General features: G+C 40.2%; 2 protein-coding genes across 9 annotated transcripts in view; one reads left to right on the forward strand and one right to left on the reverse strand.

Annotated features, from left to right (window-relative positions):
- The window catches only part of ANO3 (anoctamin 3), a 372,668-nt gene that overhangs the window by 54,553 nt on the left and 291,151 nt on the right, over positions 1-26,964 (reverse strand). For all 6 annotated transcript variants that reach the window (XM_072793741.1, XM_072793740.1, XM_072793739.1 and 3 more), the window contains 3 exons: positions 24,228-24,362; positions 16,480-16,576; positions 12,447-12,507 (listed from right to left, as the gene is read on the reverse strand). In XM_072793741.1, the coding sequence (XP_072649842.1) occupies positions 12,447-12,507; positions 16,480-16,576; positions 24,228-24,362 (293 nt within the window). The remainder of the gene's footprint in view (positions 1-12,446; positions 12,508-16,479; positions 16,577-24,227; positions 24,363-26,964) is intronic.
- On the forward strand, positions 607-13,365 carry MUC15 (mucin 15, cell surface associated). 3 transcript variants are annotated; one of them, XM_072793745.1, is made up of 4 exons: positions 607-845; positions 5,836-6,566; positions 9,069-9,218; positions 11,164-13,365. In XM_072793745.1, exons 1-4 carry the CDS (start codon positions 625-627, stop codon positions 11,229-11,231), a joined length of 1,170 nt encoding a protein of 389 aa, XP_072649846.1. In that variant the 5' UTR covers positions 607-624; the 3' UTR covers positions 11,232-13,365. The 3 variants fall into 3 exon arrangements, with proteins under 3 accessions (XP_072649846.1, XP_072649847.1, XP_072649845.1); XM_072793746.1 differs by having other exon boundaries at positions 11,167-13,365; XM_072793744.1 differs by having other exon boundaries at positions 608-845; positions 11,071-13,365.

The following is a 26,964-nucleotide window of genomic DNA, read 5'->3' on the forward strand; positions in this document are numbered from 1 at the left end:
CCCTTTCATAAGAAGCCTTGGAAGCAAGTGAAGGAAGCGTGCCAGGGTGGTCATCCAAGTCCGGCATCTAATCAGGCGTTCCCTGGGCACTTCTGAAACGCTCCAGCGTCTACACTTAGAGCGAAAGCAGAGAGAGCCCAGCACGGAAGCTGGTTCATCCAGAAGGCTCTCGGGCTTCCCCAGCTCCTGAGGGCAGCCAGGGCCCACCTGCGTCCGGCACCCCGTCGCAGCATCCCTGCAGATGCCACCTGCGGGGGCCGCCTGGTGGGCAGCGCGCGTGTCTGTGACGGCCCCGGGGCCCTGTCCTCGCAGCTGCCACACACCGAGAATGACTCGGGGCTCGCCCAGGGCGGCAGGTGCAGGGCAGGGGGCACTTCGGTTTCCTCTCCTGCAAAGGACGAATCCGGCACGTGCCACACATTCCTGACACACCAGGGGACACTAGCAAAGGCTCTGTCCTCCCCCCCCATTCCATTTAGGGTGGGGCATGGATGTCCCTTGTTTTGCTGCTGCTCAAGGGAACCGGCCTGCCCCAGAGTCAAAACGATCAACCTATGAAACCTGGAGGGTTGGACTTCTTCTTTTTTTTTTTTTTTTTTAAGGTCTGAATGAGGTGATAGCTTCATGCTGCCAGCTGAGAAGCAGGTCGGTCAGGTTCCTGGTGCTCTATTACCCCAGCGGCTCGGGCCAGCTGCACCTCATTCTGCTGGTCGCACACTCTCGGGCTCAGGGGGACAGTCACACTTGACCCACCCGCTCCCTCCGAGCTCAGCAGGCTCACTCGAGCCAGGACGCCGTCTGGGATATTGGGGTTCCTGCTTGGAGACAGCCTCCAGGACCTGGAGGTAAGTGCGGACTGGGTGCCACGGGCTCCCCCACTTCTCCCCCCTCTCCCCTTCCTCTGTTCCCTACCTCCTCCTTCTGTACTTGCCACAGAGAATCAAAGCTGGCTCACCTGCACGGGGCAGTGTGGCAAGTGGCCACGGGGACCCCGGCAATGGGGAGCTGTTTCATCGGGGAGTCGCCTTCTGAGCGGGCGCTTGCCCCAAGTGACCTAGCCTGACGGGTCATGGCCAGGTTCGCTCGATGATGAAACCAGCTCGAGAGTGAAAGACAAACTTTACCTAAAGTGTACATGACTACCGGAGAGAGCCGCCTCAGGTCAGATCTTAGGAACAGCGTCGCAACGTTTAAAGTGGGGGTGCACGGGTACGACTTGATCACTGAGCTCCGAATCGTGCCTTCGGGCTTTGAGCTTCCTGCCAAGGTGCTGGAATATGACAGGTCTTGAAAAACACTCTGTGAACACGATGGATCACAAGCTTCTATGCATCTTTTCCAAAGGTTTCATTAACCAGAAAACTGGCAAAGTGTCGTGTATGCATCCAGGTCACAGCGTGGTACGCGTGCAGGCCAGGCACCGCCTGGGAGTCCGCGTGGCCACGGCAGGTGCCAAAGCGCACCTTATGCAAGGAAGGAAGGTGAAAATAAAGTTTCGTAAGATCATTTTCAGTTTGTGGCTACGTAAGACTCCTTTGATGAAAGGGGTGTTGAGTCACTGCTTAGCACTTTCTAGCAGATCCATTGAGGTATTTTTCACCAACGGTGGGAAAGAATAGGAGGCTCAGAACCCCATGCTTGGGAATTTGGGTCCAGAATATTCTGGATACAGTCTTTCTTTCTGAGCCTTTGGGCTCGATGCTCTCCCACCTAATTATGTCAAAAAAAAAAAAAAAAAGTTCATAAAAAACAAAAAAAAACAAAAACGACTGGAGTTCATGATGAACAATGCTCAAAGTAGCAGGGGGCATGACATTCTATATACTTTTCCTGCATTTATGCATACCCCAGTCTTTTACTTAGAATTATGTTCACAAACTTGGAATTTGTTGTTGCTGGTTTTTGTTTTTGTTTTTTTTTTTTCCCCTGAAGGAAAGTACTGTTCTTCTTTCCTTTTTAAGCCAAATGAAAGAGAACTGATATGCCTAAGGTCCTCAGGTCCAAGCCTCCTTTTGGGCCACTGAGTCTTTTCATCCTCTCAAGACCCTCTTATGAAGGAGGCATCCCATGGCTCTTTATGTCCCTTACTGGGGCTCTTTCATTTCGGAAAAGCCAAATACTGTTCAAGGTTGAAAAGGCCACGCGAGAGTAGCACGCATTGGCCTGCCTGGGGTATCGGCTAATGTCACACCGGATCTCCTATGGCAAAGAGAAACAGTCCCCGACTGTCTAACCTGCAGCCCGAGATCCGTAATAGGAAACAGCGAGAGCAACTGAGAGCAGCGCGGACTACGGACTGTTCAGTGTTTCGCTGCAGCAACAGGTCTTTGCGGCCTCCCTTCAGTGTACCTGAACCAACGCTGTAATGCAAAAGCCCAGGGCTTGATGGACTTGCCAATAGCTCGCACGGTCCTTCCCCCGCGTAGGTTGATCACCTGTTCCAAGCCAGGCCGCCACCTTATTTTTAAAGCTTGATATAAAATGCGACTGACTCGGTTGCAGCAGGAAGGCTGGACAGAATGATGACTTTGTGCACTTAGGGGGAAGCGAAGTCATGCACAGACTCTGGGGTTGCTCCCCTTCATGGCCATGCCTGTTTTTCTCTTACCGACCTCTGCAGCCCGCATACGAAAGGCCTAACGTGAAACCACTTTCTGGTGCCAACACCAAAAACGCGACAAAATCGTGTTCGTTGGCTCTCTGCATATGGTAATCACTCAAGAAAAAAACCATAATGACCCATGTCACTCGCACCCTCTGAAAGCGTATTCTAAAATTTGGTAGACACCAGAAACAATAAACGTGGTTCAATATACGCAGAAAGGTCCAGAATCTGTGTTTAAAGTATCACCAAGTAGGTGGGAATCCTCCCCCGTCCTTTCTCTTTCCCCTCTAAGAATTCTAATCTGAGAAGCTCCCCAGGTTTGTAATGATCGTCGCCCTGCTCCGATGCCCACCCCCTATTACTGCTCCCTGGGTGCCCCCCTAGGGGCCGGAAGGGCCAGGAAGAACCGGAGGGGACACGGTGCCCCCAGCTCTCCCGGCCGCCCCTCCGCCTGGGCACCTGTCCTTCCTCCCGCTTCCATCTGCTTCCACAGGACAAGCTGGGTGACGACGCACCTGGGTGCATGCAGGCAGGCCCCCGTCGTCCAGCACAACTTGCCATCACAAGAACACAACATACTTTAGACACTGAAACTCCAGCGATGGAGAGAGGCCGGGAGGAGTGTTAAGGGAGAAAGAGCACAGATTTCCTTCGTTGCCCTTCAGAGCTTCTGTGCCCCTTCCATGACCTCTGCGGCTTACGATGGGTTTTGATGGGTTTTGTTCCATTCGGAATGGGGTCAGACTTGACCAGAATTTCCTAGTCCTTGCCCAGCAGAAGCCCCGGGCCTGGGGTTCTGAATAGTGGATGGTTTCAATTCCTGGCTGCTTCCCTCCCTGTTAGATGAAGGGCCCTGAGCCAGAGGTGGACCCTCTTCTCCCCGAGGCGCGGAGGCCAAGCGGTCCCGGGAGGGCGGGAGCAAAGCCATGCTCACAAAGCCTCCCCCACAGCTCTATTATTTTTGGAATGGAGTGCACACGGGATTCACCTCGAGCATCGTTCTCTGCTCCCCCTCTCTGCTTTCCCTGGAGACAGATCACAGGCAGTAAGAGGAGGCCGGGCCCACTGGGGTGCTCATACCTTAGGTTTTCAAGTTACCATCAAGAGCTGGGTGAGGGGGATGGAGCTCCCACTGGAGGTTCAGTGTTACAAAGTGAATCAGGAACAAAAAAACCCCTCTCTTTGCTGGCTCTCGGTACGTGGATTCTGGTTACGGGAAGGGAGTGAAAGCTCATGTAACACGAGAAAACAAGGGTTGCTTGTTCCCCCTCCCGGTGACCACTTCACTAGGAAGCGAGGACAGCCACTAAGGGAAAGCCCATCCAAATGTGTAATGACGACACAATGGGTGGCCAAGTGCAATTCATAAATCTAATCAGATGATGGAATTAGCATAAAAAAGGGCTGTGAACTCGCCAGAGTTCACAGAAGGAGGCTTCTGAGAAGACACCTGCCAGCGTTGTTAAGCTGGGTGAGCCGTCAGCCTGATACTGTGTCGTGAGCTGCACGTCCTGGGGACGATAGCCTCGGATTTGTTACTGTGCGAACTAAGCGCGACAGGTGTCCACCTAGAATCATAGACAATTGTCGGGATTTTCTTAAATTGGGATAAAGGCGTATCTAGTGTGTCTGAGGGGTACGTACGGTAGAAGGCCCGGTTTTTCCATGGGTTTAAAATAATGGTGTTCTAAACTGCTTTGGGTTTTGGGTAAAATAACAAAGTTTGGAGAAGCTGTACTAAAAACAAGTGTTGGTGGGAAGAAGTTCTAAGAAGCACCTAAATTCTATATGCTCTCGTAACCAATTTCTGCATTCCTTTGAAATTTCCCTTACACGGATGGATGATGACTAGCTTTAATGCCTCTCAGTCATCACTCTGAGTCCTAGGATACTTTTCCTTAAGACCTATTTTTTTTATTTTATAGAGCGGCGGGCCGGGGGCAGGGTCGAGAGTCCCAGGCTGACTCTGCCTGAGCCAGAGGCCTGTGTGGGGCTCCATCCCACCACCCTGACATCACCCCCCCATCCCCCAAGCCAAGGGTCGTAGGCTTCACTCCTGGCCTCACATCATGGACAGTTTTAATGCTCCATTTAGTTCTGTGTGAAACAGGATGGATCATCCCTTCCTCATGGTCTGTTTGACTGTTTTTGGTAAGAATTAAGTTAGAAAACGCGTGAAGTATCTGATGTGACAAAAGCAGAGGAGTGATGTTTTCCAGGTGTGGTAATGAGTTTCAGGATCTCACTCCCATTTTCTTGGCTATCACGGAAAAGTGAATGACATGTATAAACACACGATATCACAAATACAAACACCTGTGTAGTTTCTACGAGATCAAGAAACAGTATCAGTGGTGTGTGGGGTGGGGTGGGGGGTCAAGGGGTGGAGGGACTTTCCAGGGAATGTAAAATGCTTTTTAGAAATTCTTCCCACCATTTTAGAGGAAGAGAGAGGGACAGAAGGATGGAATCTTCCAGGGGACTCCTCACTGAGGGCGGAGCCAGAGGCAGAGCTTGTTCTCAGGACCCATGAGACCATGACCTGAGCCAAAACCAAGAGCCAGACGCCCAACCCCATGAGCCACCAAGGTGCCCCCGCCTTGCTTTTTAAGTAGAGTTTTTTAAAGTGATAAGCATAGGACACGGGACGTATTATATTTCTAAAAGCTTCTGAAGGAAATCTACATCAGGATGTATTATAAATATATTTAAGTTGTCCCCCTTATAAGATACCATTAAGCAGGGAGGGGGCACTTAAATCCAAAAGAAAATCTGAGGGATTATTTAGAGGCCCCCCAGACTCTAATGAAAAATCATCAAGGTTGAACATAATTGTAAACACTTCCAGGAGAGATATTTTATAATATCTTACCTAGCAATTCGTATATAATATTTCATATATATATATATATGAAAAAATATGTATGTATTTCAACTTGTCCCAAGCTAAATGATCTTTGAAATAGCACAATAGTGGCATCTGGCTTGACAAAGTTTTTGCATGGCATTTCCTTAGAAGAAAGAAGAAATAAATGTCATATAGAAAATAGAATTCACTCTTGTTTTAGTTTATAATCCAAAGAAAACAAACTTTTGGAATAAAGGTAGGGTATTATCAATTCAGTATTATATCTCAAGATTTTTATCACTTTAAAGATGTAGATCCACTTAAAAAAACTCACTACTTTAATAATTCAGATGTCTGTTCTTTTCTTTTTTTTTATTTTCAGATTCTCCTTAATAACACCAATACAAGAAAAGACTACAATGTTGACCTCAGTCAAAATTCTGTTGATTTCAAATTTGTTTAGTTTACTATTAATTGGAAGCCACGGGAAAGAAATTCTAAAAAAAACCACAACACAAAGCATTGCAGCAGGTTTAAAAACAATGGAAAATGAATCTGTTCCTTTGGAAAGTGATACAAATTCAAACTCAGATAAAGAAAATAAAGAAACCTCCAATCCCAAGGCAAGTAATTCCTCTCTATGGGATCCATCAAATAAACACCATGGAACAACAGAAGTCTTCAACAATGCATCAACAAACAACTTTTCTGGGAATCTAAGACCCACGCCTATGTTTCCCACAGACCCTCCTCTGGTCCATAGCTTTGTTTCTAAATTGCCTCGGAACTCATCAATAGCAGATGAAAATCCTCCTCCAGTCTCAGCACCTCCCAATGCTACATCTGCTATGTCTTCAGAAAAGTTCACTTGGCCTTCAGCCAGTGAAACCATGAAAACTCCTGACAACAGTTCCATTTCAGTTAGCATCCTCCCTGCAGCACCAAACACCATGACTGTGACCCCCATGGCAACAGAACCAGATGAGTGGCTCACCACATCCAATGATAGCTTCATAGGGTTCACCCCCTACCGAGAAACAACAACTCTACAGCCCACCTTAAAGTTTACCAATAATTCAAAAATCTTCTCAAATACATCAGACCCCCAAGAAGGTAAATATAAACGGATTTAACTTTCCTCTAGTGTGAAACTGCATCTTGAACTAAGTCATACAGATTACATCTAAGGAATGTGCCATATTAGGGGGGAAAAAAGAAAAGGAAGAGACTACAGTAGCACAGGTGGTTCTCACTTTTGGGGGGCAACCATGATATTCAGTGGAAATAGTGAAGGGATTCTGGGGCTTCAGGCAGCAGTAGTCATTACACTATGGGAATGTGATGAGATGGCAGGACAAAATTAGAGGTGGGTTAGGTTGAGGTAGTGGTACAGTTGTGAGATACCAGGTAATGATTTTCATTGAATCTGAGAAAACTACCTGAAACGTCCCATGCTTTTAGGAATAATATGCAACTGAACTCCAAAAATACATGTATATGAAAACTGATTGAAATACATGAATGTGTAAATTATCTGATACCACATAGCAATCACAGGAAAACAGAACATGGATATGTATTGTTTTAAATGTAAATAAACTCAACAAAAGGAAATCCTCCTGGATTTTGAGTTTAGTACCTAATGAACACCATAAAAATGGAATATAGCTGTATCACAAGAAAAGTATATTATAGGAACATTTTATGTTTCATTTATGGATTATGTCAAACTTTAAAACATAGAGTAGTAAATATCTCTAATATTTAATAAAAATTCATCATTTTTTTTTTTTTAGGTCTACCCAAGTTCTTATTTTCCTGCATTTTTTTTTTTAAGTTTTGGTTTAAATTAAGTTTTGGTTAAATTCTAGTGAGTTAATATATAGTGTAACATTGGTTTCAGGAGTAGAATTTAGTGATTCATCACTTACATATAACACCCCAGGGCCCATCACAACAAGTGGCCTCCTTAGTGCACATCACCCATCTAGCCTATCCCCCTACCTCCCTCCATCAGACTTGTTTGTTCTCTATCATAAAGTCTCTTATTGTTTGCGTCCCTCTTTTGCACCCCCTTCCCCTATGTTCATCTGCTTTTTTTCTTAAATTCCACATATGAGTGAAATCATATGGTATTTGTTTTTTTCCCTGAAATTAAAAAAAAATAGTCATTTCCTCCATGAAGTCAATGATTTCCAATCAACTTACTTCCAGATTATATTAATGATGTAAACACTAAATCATATATACAAATTCCTACTGAAAGTTGTCAGTGTACAGGAAAAGTTTTAAATTCTGATATCTAGGCTTTACAATAACACTGCAGATAAAACATTTTATGTACACCTACTTTCATTTTAGCTATAATTTTAACACATCCTTTCATTCAGACATACTTGGATACTACAGCCGGAAGTTTTCTTTCTTTTAGAGACAGAGAGAGCAAGAGAGGGGCAGGGCGAGCAGAAGGAAAGAGAATCTTAAGCAGGCTTCACACCCAGCATGGAGCCCCACATGGGGCTCAGTCTCATGACAATGAGATCATGACCTGAGCCAATATCAAGAGTCAGATGCTTAATTGACTGAACCACCTAGGAGACCCTATATCAGAAAGATTTTTAATAAATACTCTCTCTCTTTTGTCTCTCTAAACTCAATATACATATTAAGAATATTGAGCACTTACAGCCACCATTGCTTCTTTTCAAAAGGAAATTAGGTAACTTTGCTTTCCTTTCATTTTAGTAATAATTTTGCTGTTAAGCTTCCAATGTGTAGGCTAGGTTTTTTTTTTTTATAAATGGAATTTAATATAGAATTACAGACTTTATAAAATTCCTTTTCTTCTTAATGAATAGCATGCTCATGAAATTTTTAAAAGACTGAAAATACACCACACTAAATATGAGTTCAGGGAGGACAGCATAGTTTATTAATAACAAACTTAGTCTTCAAGTAAGGCACTTGGTAAAGGGATGATAGAGTAAAATTTTGGACTCCTTTAAACTCAGAACTATATACCTCTGTTCTCAACATGCGAGACACTGCAAACATCTTACTCTGGTCTATTTTTTGTGTCTAGAAATATCCTGTATCAGGATGCACTGCTTTTCCCTTATAACACCTTTTTGGTTGGGATTTTGTGGATTCATTTTCTGTCACCCACCACTAGCGTTTTACTTTTCAGTTATTATCGAAACAAGCTCATAGTTCGTTGCATCATTAACATTCATTAGACATTCAGGGTTGATTAAAAACTTAATATAGCACTTAATGTAGAAATTAGGCCTTAATGGAGCATACACATGGCATTTCAGTACTACTGTCGTTAATAGAATAAGAGACAGTTCTAAAACTAAGAAGTATTTCAACGTAATTAAAAAATCGAAGTATGGTTTTATTGGGAGGCACATTTGCCAATATATCCCAAATACTCAGTACTTCATAAAACACACACACACACACACACACACACACACACATCACCATTATCTAATTTAAAAATACTGTTTAAATATTCTTTGTTATAAAGAAAGTCCAATGTGTATGTTTCTCTTCTTTGAAAGATTATTTTCTCTTTCTTTATCGGTTAATTATTTTTTCTTTGTTCTCTAGAGAATAAAAATACAGGAGTAGTATTTGGGGCCATTTTAGGTGCTATTCTGGGTGCTTCATTGCTTAGTCTTGTTGGCTACTTGCTGTGTGGAAAAAGGAAAACGGATTCATTTTCCCATCGGCGACTTTATGATGACAGAAATGAACCAGGTAAAAACAACTTTTAGAACTTCACTTGCTCGCAGTGGTTTTAATTAAATGAGGGTGTTGATGTTCACTACGTTATCTAGAAGGGATCTGGAGATTCACATGATGGAAACAGACTAGAGATTTATTCTGATCTACTCTCTGTTTCTCAAAGAACATCACCAAAATAAGTATGGACCTGTGGGTGGAATTTTAAAACCAGTTGGAACTGTGGCTCATTGCATCACCATTAGTTTTAAATAAACCAGATCCCAGAACCTAAAACATGTCTCTAGAATTGGAAGATAATGGTGTGCTATGGAGGGAAAAGTGGCCAGTTTTGTTAGCAAGTAGCTGCTCAGCCATCTTCTCTGCCATTGCTGGGTCTCTTAGCAGCAGTAGGTTGAACACTGACTTCCTCCAATTTGGAGTTCCTAAGGTTTACGCAGACACAGGAACCCTCCATCAATTGTCTTAACAAGTCTCTAAAACAGAATCTATAAGGAGCTGTGTATTTGGGTCTATAAAGTCACAATAGATCAGGAACTTTTCATTCATGTGATGGAAAGATCTGTCTATGATATCTCTGAATAAGAAATGTATCTGCTAAGAATAAAGAACTAGATTTGTTCTTAATTTAATACCAATTAGAACAGAAATGAAATAATTTCATAGAATGGAATCATTTTTTTTTGTTTTGTTTTTTGGATTCTTGCCATCATAAAAAAATAGTCAAGAGCCCCTGGTACATCCTGTCAGTAAAGTCTTAATGATTTCACTAAATTCAGTTCATGACTGACATTACTCATCTTTGGAACCAAATCCACTGATTGTAAATTTAACTGAATTCTATTTTGGGGGGTTTCTAGCAATTCATATAAAATAAGAAGTGGCACTTTTCAAAATTAAAGGATAGGATTTCAAACAACAGGGTTTCCAAACTTCTTTTTTTTTTTTTTAAATCCCAGAATCTTTTCTTTGTCTGTAATCACAGGCAAAATCTCAATCAAACTGATATAATCTAAGATGTTGTGATGAGGCATAAGGGAATAACTCAATCACACCACCTGTCTTCCTCCTTCCAGACAGCTTTGAGAAACCTCTCCCAAATCCCTAAGGTTCCTGGGCCCCTGGTCAATAAACAGAAGAATTCAAGAATAGGTAGGGTATGAGAATACCTACTGAATAATTAAATCACTAATCTAATTAGTAATTAGTCACAGCTTTAGTATTTAGAGATACCATGTACGCACCAAGTTTTCTTTGAAGATCAATTCAAGATCTTTAAGGAAGTAATAATTGGCAGTTCGTTGAAATAGTAAAACACAATCCTATACCATTAATCAAAAACCGTAAAGTGCATGGTAACTAGGATCCATCACAAGGAAACGTAAGATTTTACAGATTGTTTTCATCCATCTCCATCTTCCCTGGCTCAACCATAAAGACACTGATTGAAGATTAATGCTCTTCAATTTTTAAAAGCTATTTTTTTACACCAGAAGTAAAAATTCTGGACGTGTTGACAAGGCTCTGAGTTCACAAGATTCAAAAGTCAATGAGACACACGTCTGTCCTTCTCCACACAGAGTACGGCTCTGCTTTTGTTGTGACTTCTCCCTTAGTTCCTTTATTTTTGGTCCACCAGCAATGAAATCACTTTAGAAGTCAGACTGTTCTCTTAGTCTTAAAAGGAAATGTATCTTGAAAAATACATACTTATTTAAGACTTCAAGACCAGTCTCTGTAAAGCCCAGACAAAAGATGTCCTTACTTACTTACTCATCTAGAACAATTCCTATAGTCTGGTTGATGCCTGCGCATGCATCTTCCAAGACTGTCACCATAAGATAATTTTTTTTTGTTGCTTTTTTAGTTCTGCGATTAGACAATGCACCAGAACCTTATGACGCGAGTTTTGGGAATTCTAGTTATTACAACTCAACTGTGAATGATTCATCTGTGCCAGCAGGCCAAGAAAACGCACGTGACGGCATTCCTATGGATGACATACCTCAACTTCGTACCTCAGTATAGAACTAAGGGGAAAAAGGCTTCTGACGGCAAACGAGCGCCTACATCCTAGGCTTTTCACAAACCCATCTTCCAAAAGCTGAAGCAAGATCACTGTCATGTGGCTGTGCCAAGGAGAACTATAAAAGTATGAGACTTAGTAGCAGAAACATAGAGGATAAATCATCTAAAAGGTTTCCTTTCTTACTGTTTTTGGCTGCGCTGAATCATCTATCGAGTAACCTCAATTTGTATTTTGGTCTCTTTTATTCTTAGTGGGAAATGTTTGTGGGATTCAGGTGAAACTAAAAGGCTTCACGGTGATTGCCCTGCCTGATGACTTAATTAACCCTGTTGTCCTAATTGCACCAAGATTGGCATTCTCTTGAGGGAAAACTGGCACAGTAATCTTTAAAAAAATTTTTTGACTTAAACAAGAGAGAGATTATATGGAGTTTCTGTTCCTGGGAAATTAAGGAAATGGGCGTGGGACATTTGTACTCTAGTCCATTTTACTTCCCTGTATCAGCAAGCACATACACGGTCAGCCCCTGGAAGTGCCAAGCTGGCAATGACTTTGCATCTAACAGGATAATGGTAGGAAAGCTGACTCTAACCAGGAAAGGCCTCACTTCTCTCCAAAGGGTGGGGACTTCTAACCTGAGTTAGTTTAGAATCAATTAATTGGGTGCTTTAAAGAGTCAATGGGAAGCATGGTGAAAAAAAAAGTCAACCAGAGCATATACCTGTACAGAACTTCTACAGTTTTAAGATGTTAAATAAGAACAAGAGTCATTATGTATTAGATATCATTGCTTAATCATCTATGGAATAGATCCTGTATCTCTAAGTGTATAAAGTATAGGTTAAACAAATAGACAAAGAGAAATATTATGCAGATGAAAAAATTCTTGAGCATCGGTTTTACACCCAGAAGTACACGCAGTGTAATTTGGATTTTAGCATGTTTCAGTTTGTTTTTAATCATCACCTGCTTTTGGCAGGGAAAATGTTCTCCTTAGTATAGGAAGGCCCAGGCTTTAGGATTAGAGCAAGAGTTAAATTCCCAAAGAATCAGTGAATGTGTGAAGAGGGCAAACAGAGTGAGAGTTGAATTACACACGGTGTGTATGTGTGTGTGTGTGTGTGTGTGTGTGTTTGTGCGTGCGTGAGTGAGAAGAAACACAGCAAGGGCCTCAGAACATGAGGACTAGCAATTAAGTAACAGAACATACTTACCCCATATTGCCATAAAAATAGCAAAGAAGACTGTGCCTCCATTATCAAACAAGTATGTCACCTGAATGGAAAATAAAGCAAAAATATTAGTCACATATTGATTACAATAATCTAGTGATTATAGTCCACATTTTAAGTTCTATGATTTTTTTCCCCAATGGAATCACCCTATTTTGTGGCTTGTAAATAGACAATATGAGATCCTTTCATGGGTCCTACAACGGTTTCATTTGATTTGCTCATGGGGAGAGGTGAGGACTCTCAACATTTCCCCCATTTCTTCTTTCTTCCCTTTGGTCTTCATTTCTGCTAAGAATTGGTTCTAGCACCCTGAGGAAGTATTTGTGAGCCATGGATTGTCAAGCTGAAGTTAGCTTTTCAGGGCACCTGGGGGGCTCTGGAGTTGAACGTCCGCCTTCAGACCAGGGTGTGACCCCGGGGTCCTGGGATCGAGTCCTGCATCAGGCTCCCCGCAGGGAGTCTCCTTCTCCTTCTGCCTGTGCCTGTGCCTCTCTCTCTATGTCTCTCATGAATAAATAAAATATTTTAAAAAATTAGAAAGTTAGCTTTTCAGTTGAGGCATACCTAGTTATACTGTCAGAGAAACTTCCAGGACTGAGGAAGTTACAAAATGCAGAATTATGCCAGGGAGCCAGGGCTTCCAATGGAAAGGTATGGCAGTGCTAGCCTGACTTTCTGACATCTCTTAGAATGTGCCATAGGGTCCAACAGCAGCAACAATTATTTTTAAGAAGTTTCATATATCACTAAACATTTAGGATATAGTCTAAGTGTTTTTTTTTTTGAATCAGACATTATCTGAATTTTTATAAAGAACAGTGTACAGTTATATGATGTTACTGAAGGGCTGCAGGGCTGCAAGGACTGTTTGATTATAATAAATTAAAAATTCAACTTACCTTTGCTTCTTTTCATTTGCATAATGCCCTCACTCTATTTATATTTTACACTACCAGTGAGGGATATTAAACCAATATGGCCAAGGTAACATACGTTTGGCGGTCATACATGTACCATAGAAAGTACGGGAAAAATAGGGATGCTATTCTCACATGAGAGAAAGGCCAATTCGGGGCTAAAGAACATTATTATAAGGGAAGTGGGAATAGAATGGTGTCCTCTTTGCACAGTCTACAGTCTAGAGGCTGGTCAATGAGGGCTGCAAAAGAATATCAATGTGCATTTTAATTGTAACATCTGGGACACACAGCCCAACAATATATAAAACAGATAAAGGTAGGGTGTGTTGGCCTGTAAAATAAAACATTACTGAAAATATCATCATACAAAACATGCTCCTTTGGAAGGTTTGTGGACAGGTGCAAGATGTCCTAATTGGCCCTAAACTTCTATGACCGTGAAGACTTGGGATTTCTAAAAATGTCCTAAGAATCGGTTTTCACAACAATAACCACCATGTATTACATAACGGCGAGAAAGTGGCCATAAAGAAATTCTCTACAGAGCTCTACATAAAATTACACCCAGCGGGAGAATCCAGCGTTTTTGTTTCCAAAGGCATCCCACAGAGACACCTGCTGCCGCCAAGCAGCTGAACAGCTGTCTGCTTTCCTTCATGACAGATCTAGTGAAGGAAACAGGCTCTTGCAGAGTTCTTACAGAGACTTTACACATGGAGACTTAAAGGTCACCAGGATAAAATGGTTCTCCCCTACTCCAGAAACAGCAGCGCCTTTAGAAAAGGCCCAAATAAAAAGCCATGCTTACCAATAATTGCAGTGCATGTATACGATCTGTCATAGGTTAAGCAACATTTCCCTTAAAAAGCTCTTCATTTTTATTCTTCTAAGTTTGCTCACGATCTTTCAGGCATTTTTTTTTTTTTTACTCAATAAATTAAACATTGACTTTTTTAGAAACACATCCACGAGACACAGTGAGGCATACATGTAATACTCACGTAATGTGAGATTACGTATATCTAATGGGAGATACAGCTAAAATAGTAGTTATGGAAAACTTCAGAGCTTGCCCTAAGGAGGAGTATAAAAGTACAAAATCATTATTTTAGAGCCACTAAGAAATAACAAGTGGGATGTGCTATGATTTGGGAGGCCATGGACCTAAGAAGAACAATTTTAAGCCTGTGGTTATAGCTGGAGGTGTTAAGAGTTTCATTTAAGGTGCTGATATACAAGCTGTTGAATAAAAATAACAGGAGGGAGAAGGAAGAGTCAGTCCAGCACGGCATGGATGGCTCAAGCTTAGGCTATGGGTATCCGGCAGGATAATAAAGGGGGAAGAGGCCTTCTGCCTAATAGGAAAGGGACTCTTGCCCAATAAATGAAAGCCCCAGATGAAATCTCAAGGAAATTCCCAAAGCAACATAATAGGCTTTTCCAAAAGCAAGAGGAAGCTTGTCCTAGCTACAAGTGCATATTTGCAATGAATTATTTTATGAGAAAAAATAGCTTGCTTTTATGCATAGGGGGACCTATGAACAAGCATTTTTTCAACATTGCTGATGTGAGTAGGAAAAATATATAAAGACAGAAGCAAACTGCGCCTCAAACAAAACTATGTTTAAGCACACATTCTCCATTATGTTTGACATCTGATTTCTCTTGGAGAGTCGAGTGTGGCTAGAAATCAGTAAATGTGGGTATGAATCCGGCTTACAAATCTTAAAAGTGAGACCCAAAAGGACTGAATGATTTCCAAGTAACTAAACTGCAATATGTCTACATATCTATTAGCATAGTTAGAATTAAAAAAGACTGGCCATCCTGAGGATTAGTGACCCTATGGAAAACTGGAACTCTCATATGCTGCGTACGGGAATGTTACATGGAAGAAATGCCTTGGAAAACATTTTGGCAGTTCTTAGAAGGTTAAACATCCACCTCTCATATAATCTAGTCATTTTACTCTTAGGGGTTTATCCAAGAGAACTAACAGTGCCTGTGTATAGGGAGATCTATAGGTGAATGTTCAGAGCAGCTTTATGTAAAATGGTAACTCAAAACAACCCACAGGCCCGTTAGTGGCAGAATGAATAGGCAAATTCTCGTAGAGCCGTGTCATGAATACTATTCAGCAATAAAGAGAAATGATCTACTGATAAGTGTTACAACATAGACGCATCTCAAAATAATTACGCTCTGCAAAAGAAGCCAGGAAACACACACACACACACACACACACACACACACACACATTGTATGATTCCATTTACATAAAAGTCTAGAAAATACACACTTATCTATAAAAAAAGAAAATAGTTGGTTGCCTAGGCACAGTAGTGGAATTGGGAAGGGGTGGGAGCCCAAGATCACAAGAGGCCGTGAGAACACTTTTGGAAGTGATTCCATGTTCATTATCTTGACTGTAGTGATGGTTTCACAGGTGCATTTATAATGTCAAAATGTATCGATTTATACACTTTAAATGTGTGCATATTATTACACATTAATTATACTTCAATAAAACAGGTAGACAATAATCATTGTAAATTCAGTTTCTCAAATTTGTATGCACACTGGAATCACTTGAGATGTTATAAAACACACTAATGTCTAGGTTCCAAACCCAAAGGTACTGACTTAATCAGTTGCTCTGGTGTGTGGCTTGGGCTTCAGAAGTTTAAAAAAACCCTTCAGGTGATTCTAATAGGCAGCAACTCGAGAATTTTAGTATTTTTCTTCCTTTTCTCTGTAAAATTAAGAGTACTGTAATGAGTGTTCATGGAAGACACAAACTTAATTAGGAGTAGAAACCATCATATTCTCATAAAAAGAATCTAGAAGTCATTTCAAGTAGAAGTTTATGTCCATTAAAGACAGTAATCAGTTATAAAAACAATGGAAGACCAAAATATTCAAATAAAAATGTACTCATTTTGTAACTGCTGCAGAGTGATGGTCTATTCAGTTGTCAATGAATATTGATTGTCGAAACTCTTGAGAACACTTAACTTTGTTTGGAGGACTTCTTACTATCTGCTTCTGAGAATAAGTAGAGTTCAGGAAGGAGAATGCGAGGATCCACTCACCTTGGCATAGATACAGCTTTCGTTGAGTCTCTGCAGCGAGCAGTTCTTGTCACAGAGAGGGCACATGAAGACTTCGGTGGCCTTGCAAATTTCTTGGCTTGAGAAACCAAAGAAGAACGAGAAAGCATGAATCTCCAGGTTTAAGAAGGTGCTTAGCTCCTCTAGCTAATCCTGTGGGAAGTAGCAAGGCAGAGAGACGCAAAGAAGAAATGGAAACAGTGGGAGTGCTGCACAAGGACGGAGGAACTGTGTGGCTCTCACTGAAGTTTTTAGGATATTTGTGATACGGAGATGTCTGTTTGCTTGTTTTTAGAAGTCTCTGTCAGGATACGGTACAGAGAAGAGGCCACATTGTCTAGTTATGAGATACCTGCAGGGCTTGCAAAGACAGTTCCGTGTGATTTCATGGCACTCCGGATGATCTCGTTGAAGAACACCTGGAGAGCTTTCACCAAGCTCACAGCTTGGAAGTGGCTGAGCTGGAATCAAATCTGACTATTCTGATTTCTCAAGTCTGTTGATCTTTCTCCTGGATCTCACTGTCTCCAAATCACCAAAATCAACAGCATCCATAATTCTCACAACTTCGTAACTCCCACTAGAGTCAATAGGTGCATCATGTTCATTGGCAATTTGAGGGAGTTGATTTTTTTTTTTTTGCAGTGTCTTGCCATACAGCCATGATGACATGACACAGTTTTCATTTACATACTATGTATTATATTCTCTATTAGAATTTAATTTTCTAATGTTTGTCTCTTCAATTTTATCCCCACTACCTTTTAAAGATCTCAGCATACATTATAGATGACTTTGTGATGCCAGTAGGGCACCAATAACAGTTTCTCAAAAGCCTGCCAGCCTGAGAGTTCACTGCAACCTATTTTTAAAATGTTTTGTGCTTTTATCTGTCGTAAGTGGCCCTTTCCCACTTAGTGGCCTCTAAATAAATTGTTTCTAATTAAATCTGCTTTGGGAATGTTGAAAGTCATTTAAAGGCTTTTGAAAATATGTCTGGAAATGGAGCTGTTTAATAAATAATAAAAGTTTAATCAGCAGAGTTTACAGCACAATTTACTGTTTTCAAACATATATATTCAAATGAAGCAAAAAACAATGTATCTGTATTTCAAATATGACTCCAAAGTCGAAATAAATAGGAAGTGATGATACCATATAGTAATCCGGTGCTGTCAAGTGGGCAAAGGTGTTCATGTCCAGTAAGTCTGGTCTGTACCGCAGTCTCCTGCAGGGGTAATAATCTCTACAACTGAGAGGCAACTAACGTTTAACTTAAGTAACTTGCTCAAGGTCATATAGCTAACAGGAGGTACTTCAGGGAACTGAATTTAGGTTTTGGTGATTCTAGGTCCAGTTCCCCATCAAGTATAACATATCTGAGAGAGAAAGATTTATTTCATATAAAAAGCAACTTTCGAGTGGAAGAGGACACTTCTCACGATGAGTCCTGAGTAATGTACAGAACTACTGAGTCATTATACTGTATGCCTGACATTAATATTACACTGTATGTTAACTGTACTTGAATAAAAAAACCAAATCTGGCAAATAAAAAAACAAAAAATAAAAGGAACTTTCCTGTAAACCTAGGTTGTTAATGGTGATGATGGTGTGACAGGTCTGATAGATAATATAATTCTCCTACTCTCACATGCATCATCTTGATAGTCATCAGGATGTCTACATGAAGAAGGAAAGCAGGTAAAGCATACATATTAAAAGGCCATATTAAAAGACCTAAAGAGATTATACTTCCTCTTAGTAATGTCACTAATTTGTAGGAACAAGAATTAACATGGCCCTTGAAGGATATTTTGATGAAAATTTCATAATTCATGGTGTTTCAAGAATGACACAAATTGTCCTGCATCGAAATCTCATAATGAAAAGCATTAGAGTCAGTCTTTGCCACAGCATTTTTCCTACTTCCCTCACGGTCAAACTAAAGCACCGATCTATCAAAGCACCACGCTTAGAATCCCAAGTCATCAGACTGAGTCCTATTTTTAATTCCAGAATTATTCAACTTATTTTCTGTTTAAGTCATTCAAAGTTCAATTTGATATGTAACATAAAACATAAACAACTTTTGAAAATACATTTTTTAGCCCCAAATAAGAAAGTCAATACTACCACAAATTTCTTTGACTTCAGTTAACCACTAGAGGGAAGGAGAGCGTCCAACGTGTTTCTTCATTTCTTTTGCACAGCCTGATTAAGAAACGGCCCCTTCAATTGTGGCTTTCTTTCATATCTACTGTTAATATACATATCAAGGGCTGATTTGAAGGAAATAATTACTGGTAACTTAAGATAATGGAAGAAGGGAGCTATTTGTACTTTTGGGGGTGGACATCTGGACCTGCTCCTGGGTCTTGTGTTTCCTGTGATCCTGTTAACGTGACAAAGCACAGAATAAGACACTTGGGAAAATGTGAAAGTGGGTTTAAGGAAGGGCAGTATGAAAGCATGAGTAAAACATGATTTTAGAATCAGATATAATCAGGGAAAAAGTAGATCTAATCACAAGATATTACTCTATACCTGTTAGGATTGCTATTATGAAACTAAACAAAACAAAGATAACACGTGTCAGCAAAAATGTGGAGACCTTGGAACATCTGCACATTGTTGGTGGGACTGTAAAATGGTGCAGCCGCTATGCAAAAAAATATGGAGGTCCCTCAAAACTTAAAAATGGAACTACCATATAATCCAGCAATCCGGTTTCTGGGTCTAGATGGAAAAGAACTGAAACTAGGATCTAGAAGAGACATCTGCACTCCCATGTCTTTGCAGCATTATTCACAATAGCCAAGATATGAAAATAACCCTGATGCCTATCGAAAAATGAATAAAGAACATGTCATATAAATACACAATAGAATATTATTCAGCCTCAAAAAAGAAGGAAACCCTGCCATATACAACAAGATGAATGAACCTGGAGGATGTTATGCTAAGTAAAATAAGCTGGGCACCGGACAAATACTGTGTGATTTCACATATATTAAGTATTTAAAACAGTCAAACTCATAGAAACAGAACAGAATCCTGATTGCCAGAGGGTTGGAGAGTGGGAAACGGGGAGTCGCTATCCAATAGGTATAAAGTTCCAGTTATACAAGATGAATGAGCTCTAGACATCAGCTGTGTGACATTGTGCCTAAAGTTAATGATACTGGAGCGTGCACTTAAAAATTTATGAAGAGGGAAAATCTAACGTTGAGTGTTCTTACCACGAATAAAAAAAAGACAATAAAAGTTTAAAACTTAGCTGACCACTCACTATATACATTCCCCTGACCAAGTCTCCTACTCTCTGAGGATCAATGTCTTCATCTCTAGATGGAGATAATATCTAACAGAGATATTACATAAGGGATATTGTACAGGCTTGGAACATCACAGGCACTAGCTAAATAGACACCATTGCTAAGGATGTTGTCAGGAGAGGGTTCGAGAGGTCCTTATGACTCAACAGCGTTTGTAAAGCTGGTCTGATGCTGGGAACCATATAGAATTTTTCAGTGAGTTCTAATGGCAAAGGGGAAAGATCAGACCAGAAAGTTGGGGCTTCTGCTCTTTTGCCCTGGACCTGCAAAACCATTTTATCCGTCTGCTTGTTCATTTTCATATTCGTAGGATACGTACCCTGCCAGGCAAACATGTGACCATATTTGGTTGGGTAAGACCAATGAGCACATGTAAATACACATATGCACGTATACATACAATAAATAATCCACAACTTTATTGCTACCTAATTCTACAATGAACTACAGGGCAATTAAGAAATATGACCTTAATGTATGTGAACATAGTTGATGGAAACATAATAAACACAATCCAACCTTCAGCTTTTTAATATATCGTTACCTTGTAATATAAAAAGAGATCAATAAAATAATGCTAACACAAAGCGACACTAAATAAAAGCCTCGTGTCCTCCCCTGACCTGAGAGGATAACACCTACAACTTAACCATGACTTAACTACGTCTGACACCTTGAATAGAAAATTTCAGTCCCATGAAATTTTGAAAGTCAAGATATTCAGTGATGCTTATCTTGGTTTAGAATAGAAAGTCTGACAAGATGTTAATTATAGTGTGACAGAGTGGCAGTAATATAATACCATAAAGCACTGAAGAAAAGAGTTTGCTAATGCCTTTTAAAACACTCCTTGTACTAAAGGTACTTATATGCAAGGAGCCTAATTGGCTTTGTTGAATTATTGATTCATGGACTCATAGGAATTATTGATTCCATAAATCAACTGGAATAGCAAATCTATTCCTTTCATTGCCTTTTGTTCATTTTGGGCCCTGTAGGGGTAAATCAGGGAGTCTATACCACATGGTAAAACTTTGAGAATATGTTCTCCATAGGACCAACTTGAACAGTAGCTACTCCTCTAAGAATCATTTTATGTCTTTATCAATTCATTTTAAAAGAGTAGTTTCCCCAGATTTCTTCCATTCCTTTTTCCCTCCCTTCCTCTTTGAAAGAAATCATAAAGGGAGAAAAGATATGAGAGAGTCTTAACTATGGGAAAGAAACCAAGGGTTGCTGAAGAGGAGGCTGGGTGGGGGGATGGGGTAACTGGGTGAAGGGCATCAAGGAAGGCACGTGATGTGATGAGTGCTGGGTGTTACATGCAACTGATGAATTACAAACTCAACATCTGAAACTAATGATGTACCATATGTTAGCTATTTGAATTTACATTAAGAGAATAAGTAAGTAAAAATAAAATAAATAAAAAAATAAGAGTGGTTTTCTAAAACCTTGAGGACTCTACCAAAAACACTGTTAGAACTAATAAATATCGCAGAATAAAGTTGTAGAATACAAAAGCAATATATAAATATCAGTTGCATTTCTACACACTAACAATAAACTACCCAAAAGAGAAATTAAGAACAGTCCCATTGATGATTGCACCCCAAAGAATAAAATAATTAGGGCTAAATTTAACTAAGGAGGTATAAGACCTACACAGTGAAAACTAACACACCAATGAAAGACATTGGAAAAGACACAAATAAATGGGAAGATATTCTGTGCTCATGGCTTAGGAGAATTAATGTTGTTGAAATGTCCATACTACCAAAGGATATCTACAGATTCAATGCAATCTCTATCAAAATTTTAATGGTATTTTCACTGAAATATAAAAAGCAATCCTAAAATTTGTATGGAGCACAATAAATCCCAAATAGCTAAAGCAATCTTGAGGAAGAACAAAATGGGAGGCACGACACCTCCTGGTTTCAAGTAATATTATAAAGCAATAGTAATCAAAATAGTATTGTATCAGCATAAAAATAGACCCATTGGTCAATGGAACAGAACCCAGAACCCAGAAATAAACTTATGTGTATGTGGTCAATTTTTGACAAAGGGGGCAAAATATACTATGGAAAAAGGATAGTTTCTTCAATAAATGGTATTGGGAAAATTGGAGATCCACATGCAAAAGAATGAAACTGAACCCCTATCTTATCTCATATGTAAAAATTAACTCAGAATGGATTAAAGACTTAAATTTAAAACCTGAAACCATAAAACTCATGGAAGAAAACACAAGGGGTAAACTCTTTGAAACTGGTCTTCGCAATGATTTTTAGTGTTTGACACCAAAAGCAAAAATAAACAAATGGGATGGACTACATCAAACTAAAAAGCTTCTACATAGCAAAGGAAACCACCAACAAAATGAAAAGACAACCTACAGAATGGGAGAAAGTATTTACAAAACATTTATCTGATAAGGGGTTAATATCCAAAATATACAAAGAACTCCTACAATTCAATAGTAGAAAAACAAGCAATATGATTTGAAAAGTGGGCAGGAGAAACTGAATAGATATTTTTTCAAAGATCTACAAATCAACAGGTACATGAAAAAGTGATCAACATCATTAATCATCAGGGTAATGCAAATCAAAGCCACTGTGAGAGCTCACCTCCTCTCATCAAAGACCCGCGGATGGGAATGTAAATCCGTGCACCCACTATGGGGAAGAACATGGAGGTTCCTCAAAATATTAACAATGGAGTGATCATATGATCCTGCAGCCCCACCTCTAAGTATAGAGCCAGAGGAAATGAAAACAGGATCTTGAAGAGATAGCTGCATTCCCGAGTCCACTGCAGCATTACTTCCAAGAGCCAAGATATGTAAACAACTTAAGTGCCCACCGATGGATGAACGGACAGAGATGTGGGATACATATAGATAGAGACGTATATCTTTAGCCACGAGAACGAAGGAAACCCTGCCATTTTTGACAACATGGATGGACCTTAACGGTATTACACTAAGTGACATCAGCCAGAGGAAGAAAAAATATATATATATCGAATGGTATTACTTTAAAGTGAATCTTTAAAAAAGCCAAACTCATAGGAATGGAGAACATAAAAGCAGGGAAAAAAAAATCCTTTTCAAGACACTATAATTTTAATTCACAACCTGTTTTCTTAGTCTCAGGGGTTACTGACTCAACAGCATGCAGAGAAATGCCCAGCTAGGGATGGATGTTCCCACTGGGCACAAGTTTGTTCAGGAGAAGCTGCCTTCCAGAGCGGTAGTGAGTTTGCAAAACTCTGAAATAGACCTATGACTAGATGAAATGTCTTTAGAACAGTAGGTATTTCTTTGTTTTCAAACTAACTATCATTTGGCCTTCATGGAGAACAGGGGCAAATCAAGGAAGTCGGTGATGGAACTGGATTGAACTCTGGGGCAGTGGAATATTTTGTTTTTAGGCAAATTATTATATGTCCACATATGCATATTACATAATGTGTGTATATATATCCATATATATATGCATCCATATATAGATATATGGATATATAGATATTTGAATTATGTCATTCACACCTAAACTTGATGATATCCTTGCACACATTAAACAGAACATTTGTCATGAGGATTCTTTAATGCCCGGCTGAGTCTTGTTTCTGCTGAATAATAACGTATTTTTTCCTCCACCCAGATCTTGAGTCATTTCAACTTTAAGAGTAGAATCATCATTCTGACAAACACCTGATTTTTGTCAAACCTTATTTCACTACTGTCTTGATACCTTAAGTCGATACTAAAATAATTATAAATATTTGTTCTTACAGAGAATAAGAAGAAAACAGAAAGTGATTTTTATGTTCTCAGGAGAGAAGATTGCTTAGAGCAGGATTTATGTGCTACAATTATTTTGTTCAGACATCTCTAACCACGTAAGGTTCCCTCATCTGCAAAAAATGATTACTCATCTCCAAGGGTGGTTGTGAAGTTCCTATCAAATGAAAACAAACAAACGGTTATCAGGAAGCTCTCTGTAGGTTGTAAGTCGTTTAAAGGACTGTAGCTATTATAATTATTTGAACCACAATAGGGAGAGGGCAATCTAGACTACCAAATACTATGGCAATGTAAATTATATAAAACTACCACGCATCGTTGAATTATTATGTGGGATATATCGGAAAGAGAAACTCTGCAGACGGACAGTCTTAGAACTGAGCCAACAGAATTTGCACGTACAAAGGTGGAAATGACCCTTTATAACAGTGCTCGTTGTCTCTTCTCCTCAAAATTCCCAGCCAATAAACTATAGAACCTTGACCTGTTATTTTTTAATAAGTCAGCATTATCATAAAGCTTTTGTCAGTCAGCATAAAGGCCAACATGTTTTGATAAGTCTGTTAACAGCTCACCTTACTTGACTTCCATTCATCGTGAATATTCCATAGAAAAAGACACACAAGCCGACAAGTGCCGCAGGAATCAGCATTCCCGTGTACCATCCCAGCCAGGCAAAGTAGAGCCCGATCTTCTCACCAAAGTACAGCCTGCACGAGAAGGCGAAGCTTTAGCTTAAGGCAACACCAGCAGCACTACAACCGTTGACGTCGCACCCAACCACGATTTCAGACTCCGTACCCGGGCAGTTCCATCTGGGGTATCTTAATATTCCCACTTGGTAATGAACCCAATAACGGTGATGCTGTTTATCTTTAAACATCGCCATTACAGGGGCGATTTTATAAAATGTGATCTTTCCATGTCAAACTTAACAAGGCTCATGAAACTCTTTATAGGCCAGTTCTTTCCTTTCTCCATCCAACCCCCTAGTAAATTTCTCTTGGTCTTCCACACACAGAGCGGTGCTGAAGCATGTTGCTTTTGTGGAAATTAGAAAAAAGTCTTCCCTGTAGGTGAACGCTGAGAGTAGATTAGATTTCAGTCTCCGTCTGCCCCCCCCTCCATCCCCCCACCAGGCTCCCTTATGCTGGACACAATCTTTGCACACCTTCCTCGACAAAGTTAACTCTGCGCTTCCTGGAGACCGGATTCTTTCTTTGGCTAATGCTGTTCCCTTATTTTGGAATATTGTGTTTCACCCCCTTTTCTTTTTTTTTTTTTTTTTAAGATTTTATTTATTTATTCATGAAAGACACAGAGAGAGGCAGAGACACAGGCAGAGGGAGAAGCAGTCTCCATGCAGGGAGCCCGATGAGGGACTCGATCCCAGGACCCCAGGGTCACGCCCTGGGCTGAAGGCAGGCGCTAAACTGCTGAGCCACCCAGGGATTTCCATTCATCCCCTTTTCTTACCTGGCTTGTTTGCATCCTTCCCTTATATCACTTCTACAGGAAGCCTTCTCTGACTTCCACTGCAACCCTGGCCTAGATGCATCGATCTTGCTCCCCTACTGCCCTCGCCCACATTTCAGGGTCCCGAACTTGTAACAATTTATGACAATTAATCTGCCACTCTTCTATTCCTCTCTCTCCCCAAAAGACTGCAAGTGCCTGGAAGTGGACCTGTGTCTTCTTCACTAACACTCATCACAGGGAGTAACGAATGAAGCTAAGGAAATGATGAGATCGGGCGCGTTCAGGGTGGTATGGCCGTAGACAAGCTAAGGAAATGAATGTATTTTATTACCTTTGAGCTGATAAGAGTAGTTTATGCGGAAATGGAGGATGAGTAAGAATTCTAATGACTATTCAGTTGCTACTTCTTCATCACGTCTACTGACAGCATCAACTGCCACACAGTTTATAAAATTCTGGTAAGGAATAATAATTTCTTGAATTCTCTAGGACTGTTTGGTCCCCATGTTGGAAAAATGGTTACTTAACACAGTTTTGTCCCAGGGATTGTTTTAAAAATTGATGTTTTACAGTTCACTTAGGAATACTGCACCGTGCAGTGATTCTTACCAGGAAGAAAATTCTCTTGGTATTTTTTTTTTTTTTCTCTTTCTGAAAATCAATCTTAAAAAAAAAAAAAAAATCATTCTTTCACTAAGTCACTCTCCATATCGAGTCAATGAAAGTTGTGCACACTCTCTACCAGGTATAAACAGAGTCATCTTCCAGTTATCTAAGTTATTTATTTATTTTTTTTCATTGATTTCTCCTAGGAGACACAGAGCGGTAGACCAGTCACTGCCCATACGATGATAATACTGTCCTAGTTGAGACAAAAGCTTATCGTATTCACAGGTATTGCAATAAAGCCGATTGTTTCTTTAAACAAGTGTTCCTCTGTTTAGCATATATTACTAACATAATGGAATGTCTTCATAACAATGACTACAGAGGACTGTGCAGACAACCCCCTTTAAACAGGCAGCACTAAACTGAGATTTTAAATTACACATTGTTGAAGGTTAAGAGGAACCACAGTATTACTTGACAGTAGTTTAATCACCCAAGTTACAAGAGACTTCAGTTCTGGCTCAGAAGGGAAGGGAGAAGCACAGAAGCTGATGAAAACCCCCTTGACCTGGAGCATCGGTTTTCACAATTTTCTAGGATCTCCAGAGGAGTCTCAAAAAACATGCTGAGGCGAGGAGAAATAGGACTGCTGCTGACGTCACTCTTTACCTCACTGCACCTCGAGCTGTTCTCTTTTTATCTGTTTTATATTTCAGTAACAAGCAGGTTCCTAGAGTAGGAACTCGTTGAAGGGCCATCTATGTTTACTCTTCTCAGGCCTCCACCTTGGCTAGGCCCTTGATCCCCTCCCTGTCTTCTTAGCCACTTGATTACAAAATACATGGTTCTCATAAGTAAAATTTCCCCACTATGTCAATAGCCAAACAATTGGTAGCCAAATAACCCTACTGATTAAAAATAAAGGTTGCTTGCTGAAATTACCTGAGGCAGCAATAAGCAACGTGTCCAATAGATATGAGAATTATCGACACTGAAATGCTTGCCTGAAAATACCAACTTCATTTCAGTTCCTAACAATAAATACGGTTCTGTGAACTAGCACATCTCACTGTGTTCACATATCATAGTTCTCTCTTCTCTCTCTCTCTTAAAAAAAAAAAAAATCCCTCAAATTAATGGGGTGCCTGGATGGCTCAGCTAGTTAAGTACCTAACTCTTGATTTCAGCTCAGGTCATGATTTCAGGGTTGTGAGGTCAAGCCCC

The sequence above is a fragment of the Canis lupus genome, chromosome 23 (genome assembly GCF_048164855.1).
Source record: "Canis lupus baileyi chromosome 23, mCanLup2.hap1, whole genome shotgun sequence".
NCBI classification, from domain to species: Eukaryota; Metazoa; Chordata; class Mammalia; order Carnivora; family Canidae; genus Canis; species Canis lupus.

Coding starts and splice junctions, on each gene's coding strand:
- MUC15 (XM_072793744.1), top strand. CDS start 625: ATGCTGCCAGCTGAGAAGCAGGTCGGTCAGGTTCCTGGTGCTCTATTA. Junction 846..5,835: donor ACAGCCTCCAGGACCTGGAG/GTAAGTGCGGAC, acceptor TTTTATTTTCAG/ATTCTCCTTAATAACACCAA. Junction 6,567..9,068: donor TACATCAGACCCCCAAGAAG/GTAAATATAAAC, acceptor TTTGTTCTCTAG/AGAATAAAAATACAGGAGTA.